This window comes from Hyposmocoma kahamanoa, unplaced genomic scaffold (assembly GCF_003589595.1).
Source record: "Hyposmocoma kahamanoa isolate Upper Pololo Valley unplaced genomic scaffold, ASM358959v1 93, whole genome shotgun sequence".
NCBI classification, from domain to species: domain Eukaryota; kingdom Metazoa; phylum Arthropoda; class Insecta; order Lepidoptera; family Cosmopterigidae; genus Hyposmocoma; species Hyposmocoma kahamanoa.
This window is the reverse complement of record NW_020654810.1, coordinates 23,782,524-23,792,151: the sequence shown is the minus strand read 5'-3', so window position 1 is coordinate 23,792,151 and position 9,628 is coordinate 23,782,524. Positions and strand designations below refer to the sequence as shown.

At 39.7% G+C, this 9,628-nt stretch overlaps 1 protein-coding gene across 1 annotated transcript; it reads right to left on the bottom strand.

The window, feature by feature from the left end:
* Nucleotides 1-6,558: 6,558 nt before the first annotated feature.
* On the bottom strand, nt 6,559-8,204 carry LOC113237496 (dynein assembly factor 3, axonemal). Its single transcript, XM_026473994.1, has one exon. The coding sequence runs from the start codon at nt 7,966-7,968 to the stop codon at nt 6,583-6,585; it is 1,386 nt and encodes a 461-aa protein (XP_026329779.1). The 5' UTR covers nt 7,969-8,204; the 3' UTR covers nt 6,559-6,582.
* Nucleotides 8,205-9,628: the final 1,424 nt, after the last annotated feature.

Genomic DNA, 9,628 nt, shown 5'->3' with positions numbered 1-9,628 from the left:
CGCCCCGACTACACTCTTCACTTTCAAACGCGCGTCACACTTGTAGCCTGTCATTTTTTGTCCCAAGATTGAAAAATTTTGACTAGCAATTAATTACAAACGTAACATGAGCCAGCCTCAGGGCGGACTCCAAGATCTTGCCGATCCCTTTTTTTGCAACCGGAAGGCTCGCGCATCGGACGATCGTCGAATCGAAAGGCCTCGGAGTCCGCCGACGAGCAGACACGCGCCCCGACTCTCCGTTCCTCTTCTCTATCATTTTCTAGTGATGAATTTATTCAAGCTCAACAACAGTTAGCCCGGTGGGCGAGTGAAGACGCGGTGGGGGCGGCGGCGGCGGCGGTGGGCGCGCGCGACTACTTCCCGTCGCCGTCGAGCTCGTCGAGCGACGCCGCGGCCGCGCTGCGCAGGCCCCCCGCGCCGCCCGGCCCCCCCGGGGGCCCCCTCGCCTCGCCACGCGCGTCGTCCAGCGCGAGCGCCAGCTTCCCCGAGTACAAGCACTGACGCGCGCCCGCTGCTTCTGCCGCGCCACCGAGCTCTGACGCGCCTCCGACCTCCGCGCCCACGGACAGGCGGCGACGCGCCCGCGCCTCGCCCGCCCCTCGCCCGCCCCGCGATCACCCCGTAGGCTCCTAGTATTCGATGTATCGAGCTCTGTTTGCACTATTAGGGTAATCACGTTAACGAATAGTTTAACCGTTAGTAAAGACACAATAAATCTTCTCACGCGTAGCTAAACTAATAAAGGTCTAGTCGTATCGACCGTAGGCCCGCCCGGGCCGTCGCTTGTGAATACGTAGTTATTGTTAGCGAACCGGTGAATTGTAAATATTATTGAACTATGAAATATTAAATGCACATATATTAAACGATATGACTGAACTGTATTGACAATTTAGCGTAATACTGTTGAATGTAAGTTTCGGTTCGCGGTGAGGTGGGGCTGCCGCGCCGCCGGAGGGCACCGCTACGTTGAAATGTTTATAATTATATTCGTTCCATTAAATCGATACGCTTTATAACTCTTATCTCCGTTCGAGTGCCGCCGCCCTCTGCGCCGCGGCAGGCTGTATGTCTAAAGTACCTATAAGTAAGAATTATGGTTATGGTAGCGTAAGAAGTCGTGCGGTGGCGAGGTCCTGTGAGACGTCGAGTTCGCTTTCGTTCCACTTCCACACACGGAGCTCAAGTAGCTTTCAATTTAGATAGGCGATTAACAAATTGAGCTAAACTATTCATAAGCGAAGCTTTAATGTGCAACATTTATTAGTCGAAACAATGTTATTACGATGCCAGTGCCGAGCTCGACGTCGTTATGTGTGAATGTTTGTCATTCGTAGCGTATCATGGTCGTTGGATGATTTCATTCGGCGTACAACTCGGTAAGAACGGCACCGTGCACAGCACTCGGGCGGAGACTGACGCCGGATGGAGCTGGGCGACTCCGAACCGTCCCCGGAGAGAACAATCGCTTTCATTCCGTATCACCTCTCCGACAAGCGCCCAACTTCAAGAGTCGCAGCTCAAAAACCGTGGGCCACGTATGTTGAAGTAACACCAATATCAAACCACCCTACTAGTAGGTCCGCTTCTGTTACCCTGACAGTAAGCTTAGTTTAAAACGATTGAGCGATCTCGTAACACCGTGCACTAATAATTTCAATCTAGCCCTAAACGTAACATATTCTAAAACATAACGTGAATAAAAATTATTTCGATTTATATCAGAATTATCTATTATTATTATATTGACTTTTAAACGAATTTACGCCCGTACTGGAGTGGAAAGATGTTATAAATACGTTATAGTTTTCGCGTTTGTTTTGGTTCACTAGATTGTTATTGTTTGATTCGCGTTACGCTAGGTTAGGTGGCGCGGCCACAGGTGTAAATTGTAGGTACGAGTATTTACCGTCATAATAATTAACAAGGTGTGGAAGAATGAGTAGATAAACCCCACTCACTGTATTCTTCACTAGTGCGACCATACCTTTTCGCTAAATTTCAGGACAATCACCAATAAAATTCTGTAAACCACGCTCAAACAAAGCGTTGGCTCTCTATAATAGCGACTTATCTCAAATCACCTTTTTAATCAGGAAGATGATTTAGAATCAGCTGCAGAATATCTAAAATACAGTTTATGAATTGTATATAGGTACACGGTTTAAGCATAATAAGAACCTCGATGTCTTTTTCACAATAAAATTTGGCACATTCTGAGTGCTCTGGTGTAATAAGCAAATATTGGAATTGAAGGAGTTAATTTAGCTAAACTAAGGAATAATGTGGATATTCTACAAATCGCGGGACTTCTCGGGACCGATTATATTTGAATATGCGTATTATTTATTGAAATTTGAATACATTGACGACAAATTTATGAATACACTACAAATTGTCTCAAAAAATTATAGTTTTGCTGTGTTTTTAAAGGTACTTACGTATTGAAATACTTTCTACTGGTGAAATTACAGGCACATGTGACATGTCAACTTATGTCTCAGGGTGACTGCCGCAGTGGCAGTACTCCTTAGATGTTTGCGATTTAAAACTCTGAGTGAAACTGCTACTGTTATGGACAGGCATGTAGCTTACCATCAGGCGTACGACTTGTTCGTCCCGTCACTTGAGATTATAAAAAAAAACCTAAGCCATTTAAGAAATAAACATGTAACAACCTATATTTTCAAATATTTATAAAATAAACAAGAAAAAAAAAAGAAATTGTATACGGATTGATGACGAAATGGGTGTATCTATACTAAGAAAACGTTCACAGTTTATGTATAAATTGACTCCCTCAATAGAATAAAATATTCTGGAAAAGCGGCGCAATATTACTGCTCATTCCTCTACGCCGATGCCTCGTGTCGGCTGTATCACTTAAATATATTGACAGGAGATATGAGGCTCTGCGCCTCCAACCCCCACTAATTACTCTCATAGATATTCGTTATTAAGTAAGTCTAAATAGATACTATAAACTCGTACAGGGTAGATGTGATTGCAATACTCTGTAACTGCATGCAGCACTCGCTAGTTTCGAGTTGGCGACAATGTTACTGCCATTAAATAAGTAAATGATGTAATAAATGTGTACTGTGTGACTGCGAGACTGTGGACCGCTCAAGGATGAATTGAAATTGAGACAATTGAATTTTACACAGAATCCAACGTTTGCATCACTGCTGAAAGTCGCGTGTGTGTGACCGCTCTTACGCGTCATAAGCTCAATTGAATTTTAAAAATATTCTATGATGTGTTTCAATTCTTATTTAAAAACGAAATCACTTGCATAATATTGTACAAAATTCTATTGCACTTATAGGCCAGTTAGGGATGGAAACTGGTGTAATATGTAAGTTTAGTGTTAACAACATCGTTCAGAGAAGCCGGTGATAACCCTTGCGTCACTCCTGTAACCGAACTGTTAGATTAAAACCGTTCACGTGTGAGTCACATACCTATTTAACTATACGCCTAATGAATAACTCTAGACTGACAAATAAACGTTTAAATTATGATAAAAACCGCTAAAACTTTTCTTCTTTTTGGAAGATGAAATATGTCAAATTTATTACAAATTTCAAATCATAAAAATTAGTTACACACCTCTGACCTATAGAGATCTAAATATCTTCAATCAATCAATCAAATTTATTGTTTATAATCTTACACACAATATTAACGCAATAGATGCACACACTCTTTTACGAATGCTTTACATACTTGTCCTTTGTTGCTTCTTTACTATAAAATATTTATATTGGCATCTATGTCAAATTTGGTGTACATTTAGTAGCAATTAAGTTAGAATTAGGGAGCCTAAAACACAGATCTTTTGATCTATTACATCTCAGATCATTTAGATCCCAGTCTCCAACGGGTTTTGACACTTTAATAAATAAGATCTGTTTTAAAAGCAAATAATTGTAACGGAAATTTGTGAAGAGTTGTATTGTATACAACTCTAAAATTGGTAAATGTCAGTTTCTCAAAAGGAGTGACGTAATGGACGGGACAGTGCGTTGAACTAGCGAGTGCTTGTAAGCAGTAGGCGTCACGTGCGCGCGTTGCAAACCCCAGACTCGCCTGTGCAGCCCGACCAAACCAATCCCTTCATTTTATGAGTGTCATTGTGTACTACACCTTACCAAATAGCGTCAAATTCAATTTCACTTAACCCTGATTAGAGGTTTCGGCTGACGTCAAAAATTATAAGGAATGCAGCAAATATTTCAGGTTTAATGGCGACACAGGCCGGTCTGCACGCGTAGGCCTAACACGTCAATTGCGAACGGCGCCAAACACCGCCATCATTGCTCACAGTAGGGCTCTGCTCCGCTGCGAATGAATGTAACTTTATTTTAAAACAAATCGATCCAATTTTGCATGTCAAATCTCTTAAGCCGGATACACACTTTGAACATTTTGACATATCAGAATCACTGGCTAATTTGAACTCGTAATACACGATAATGGTGATAATACGCCAAAAAGATCAAAGTGTGGATCCTGCTTAACGTCATAGATGTAGACGAAGTGCCCGAGTATCATCAATATAGAAATAGATTACTAATTTCGAAACTATTTTTAAACAACTGCGTAAACGCCGTTTGAAACTAGTCTTGAGGTTAAAATTTAGGGAAAAAAAAGGATTGTCCTAATATTATAATAATCGTGAAAACCCTACCTCGTAATACGCGTTTTATTAGAATTAAGGAAGCATTGTAATTCGACATTAGATTAACCTAGTAGCGTAAAATTACCATAGGTTTAGTATGATTGATCGACTCCAGGTTGAGGAACGAGGACTCCGTATCCAAGTTGACCAACCGATCAGAAAAAAATGCAGGAAACGCTTCCCCTAACTGATATTCAATTTTATCACGAATATCTTTTATATGTGTCAGACAACCATTGTTGCCTGGTCTTAGTACCAGAACAATGGAATTCACTCTGGGGCACTTCCCAGAACACTCTGACCAAAACCAATTTAGAAAAGTTCATTTCTCAAATTGGACCTACCGGGAATCAAACTCGGGACCTTTATCCAACGCCCACAATGTAAACCATTAGGCCACCGAGGTCGTCAAATCTGACCATCTCTGTGAAAGGAACTGGTGCAACACCCGTCAGCCAGCGTTTCCTTGGTCACCTCAGGATACGAAGTCGATGAAGACTTTTGCTCAATATATAAAACGACAACTTCCTCTTCAGTTACAATCATTCGCATAGAGACATCACTGCCGAACTACTGATTTAGAAATGTTAAAATTAAGTGATATTATGTAATATAAAAATACGAATTTTAAACGAAAAAAAGACGTTGAGACGTTGTAATTTTCCGTTTCATTTTGTCCTTGTAAATATATTTGCTATATGATTTACTAAATGAATGTAACATATTAATAATGAAAAAAATAGATGAACACAAATTTTATGGATTGTTTTATTGAAAAATTACCCTTCAATTGCAAATACTGACATAATACAGTTAACGCTTTTTTCCAATATTCTGTTCGTTTTCAAAAATAATGAAACTTATAATGCGAATCCTGGGGGAGACGTGGGGAAGATCAACCAGATCAAGGAGGAATATACAACGTCATAGACATTGCTCTGTTCCTAAAGTAAGTAACTAAAGCACTTGTGTTATGGAAATCGGAAACAACGACGGTACCACAAACACCCAGACCCGATACAATATAGAAAAGTTTTTTTCTACAATGACTCAGAAATGGCGACACCATGAAAACCGGTGTGCAAGCCACTCGATCACGTAGGTCGTGAACCAGCGGACGAAAGAAAGATACCAGGAGCTGAGCGTGTGAAGGACTTTACCTCTGTCAATCATAGTGGGAAACACACATGAATGTAAACTATAAGAGTGATGTAAGTAATAAAATAAACGATAAGAACAATTAAATTAAGCCAAAATATCAACACATCCAAAGTGGTCAACTTTGTCTATACACTTGAACCTGCAAGCACAAGGGTCTCCACTTGGAACAACAACTATGTCTCAAGGTGACAGACGCAGTGGCACAGCTCCTCATCTTTGTGATTTTGTTTTTATAATATCAAATGACGGGACGAACAAGCCGTGCTTGATAGTAAGCCACACGCCTGTCCATAACAGTTCCAGTGCCACTGAGAGCTTTAAATCCCAAAGATCTGAGGGGCACTGTCACTGCGCTCGTCACTCTGAGACATAAATTGACAAGTCCCATATGTCTGTCATTTCACTAGCATCCTTACCCTTTAAAACCGGAAAACAGTAATGCTGACATTACTGCTTGGCAGCAGAAATAGGTAAGGTTACAAGGAGATCACAAGAAGCTCTACTGCTACTAGATTTAAAGCTTTGAATGGCACTGCAATTTACCCTATTACTTGTTCGTCCCGTCACTTAAAAAAGAGTGCTCAAAATATTTGCTGTTCTTGATTTTATTGATAGCTGTACTTGATTATACCATAAAAAGATCTACTGAACTATGCCCATAATCAAACATCATTTAAAGATAATCTTATAATAGAAACAGTAAATGGATAGATAACTTTAATGATACATACGAATTAAGAAGAAATATCACTACTCCAGCTGCGTCGTTTGATCAAGAACTTAGCAAAATCATCCTTCTGTGGATCGAAGTTTTTATTAATTATCTCGCACTGCGCCGCAGTAGCCATTTGCTGAATCTGATCCCCAAAAGCCTGAATGTCATCTCTCTTTAGCTCGACCATATACTTACGCGACTCCATGATTACGACTGCGTCATCTCGAGTCATCGACCACACACTCGGTTTCACTCTACCAATCATATTATTGCCAACAAAAACACCATGGAATAATCCTTGAAATTGGGGCTTGTGAGGATAATGGTCCAGCGCAGAAAGAGACAAAAAATGCACTTTTCCATAATCTACATTAATGTACGTATCACGATCTTCCCGAAGAACCATAGGCGCTTCGGGCCCTCTTTCGGAAATTTTTGCATCAATTTTATTTAACACGACCATACCCAAGTTTTTATCTTTCTCCAAATTCATCGATTCCGGTTCAAACTTCTGGCGATTTTCCAATTCGTAAAGCATTCGCATAACATTGCGTTCAGATACGTCGGTAGATCTCTTGTAATTGACTCCGTGGTCGGATTTTAGCATATCTTTCTCTTCACAGTCTAAACCATACGCTATAAATGGTGATGTCACCATGTCTCCCAAGTAGCCTCGGTGCAGATATCTTTCACCGCATTGGTAGACTCCTGCAGCCAAACTTACGTTCGGTCGACAAACTTCTGTTTCCAGCCAAGTAAAGGCGATGCCATGTTCTCTAAAGTGCTTATATTCCGGATAACATATTTGACTAGCTAATTCCTTCAAACGCATGTGATAATCCCAATCATAAACTCCAAATCTAGTGTCATACCTTACTCCAAGGTTATGTCTCACACGGTGCTCCCATAGCTCACATGCGTTAAATTGATTTGTATTGCCCGTTGTCCAGAAGTTTAATAAATTCTCAATGTAATCTCTTTCGCGGTACTTCATTTGTTCAAGAGAAATGCAAGGAAGTAGGCAATTCATGTAATCTGGATTGGTGATCATGCTGATTAGTTGTCTAGCTTTGGCAATTAAATACCTGGATGTTTCTGGTCTGAGCAGGATATTCCCGTACACTTCCATCAGACGCCGGGATTTCTCCAGTAAGCCAACACGTGTGGTCCTTTCCAGGGCAAGAGACATGATGAGAAGTTGTCTTGCGATGAGTTCAGGGCATCCGTCAACGACAAACAGATTCATATAGCGTCTTTCGGTTCGATAGGCTTGAGCCAGGGTTTTGAGGAGATGCCTAGCGTCGCAACCTCCAATGACCAGAAAGTTGAGCTCATACGCACGTTTGTCTCCATGTTTTAAGTACTCTTCTTGTAAATCCAAGGCCGGAGAGACGCCCCAGAACATGTTTTCAACTAATTTACGACAGACGTTGTTACTTCAAGTATCAATGTAAAAATGACGCAATGTCATGGCAACGGGTAAACAGGCGTTCACGCGTAATGTGCCATAGGGCGTTACTATGGTAACAGGCTATTTATGTTTCATTGCCAATTCATCCCACATCCAGGCGTAAATTAAATATTATCGCAAAGTTTTTAGATAATAATCGAAGCGCTTTATTGATTTTCGCAAAAACGAAATGGGATTCAGTTTATAGTAATACATATTAGTAATGTGTGTGACTGTTACATAATGAAAGGGATTAAAATACGAGTGATTTAATGCCTAATTATGTACAATTGCATACACTGCTTTATCTACACACATATTATAAGCTCTCTGTGGTGTGTTCAGGAGCCGCTTGTTACGACGGGCGAAATGGCGGCAAATAAAAACTTTTCTCACGCATGTCACATAACCGTAGTTTTTATTTTTAATTCATGGACAAACTAGAGTCGGCCCAAACTATCATATCGTTCGATATCAAGTAACGTGTGAAATTTGTCAAAATTGTTTGCTACTGACATTTCATTTCGAATAAAACTTCATCTCGACTGATATTAGAATTGAGGTCCAATTAAATTGTTTTTTTTTTCCAGAGATGTTCGAAATTTGAATGAAAAACGAAGAAGCAATAATAACATTTTCACAGATAAGAAATTTGTCCTAACAAAACAGTTTACCTTTATGCTGCTCGTAATTTGCGGTTTTTGAAAACATTATAGAGAATTTATGATATGTGTGTAGATTAACATATTTTACTTATTTATTATAATAATAACAACTTTATTGATAACCATTGCAAATACTATAGAAATAATACAGTAATTATTAGTTATTGATTGAATGCTGACCAGTCAGACCCCATAAAAGGATTTAACCGATGTCAGCAGATAGTACTGTCGCCGCCACGGAATTTTTATCAACAAATGGCTTACGAGTGAACTAAAAGGGACTCTGTAGTCCCAAAACCAGTATACAATAAAACTGTTCATTTGGAACCTAGAAAAAAAAAATGAGAAGGATGTTCAAAGAGAGCACAATTTAAAGAATACTTAAACTGACTAAAACCTAATGTTAAATATTTCACTAATTTATCTCGATGACAATGAACTTATTCATTATGTACAGGAACTATAAATAAATAAATAAATATTAGACTACATTACATTCGTTGCTCTGATCCCAAAGTACTAAAATACTTGTGTTATGGAAATCGTAAACAACTATGTTACCTTAGAATAATAACGCATAGAATGATGGTTTCATATCAAACGAACTGTCACAAGTGAGGCAAAAATCAAATTCATGTAGGCTAGTTTTAGTAGTAGGTTAATTTTCGGTTTTAGTCATTGACTTACAATTATATGGACGTGGGGTCCGCGCTAAAAAGTGTCCGCACTTGTAAGGCGCTAAAATCGTATACAGAGCGCGACACTCCACTTTAGTCTTCATTTGTTCTACTGACAGCGCGATACTGCGATGACATTACAATTTAAATTTCGAATAGGTTGACTTGGGACATTTTTTTCGTGGTTTTTGTATTAGACCCGTCGTCCATTTATTTCTAAGTCAATGGTTTTAGTGAATATTTATATAAAAATACAAGTTGAAACGCGTTACT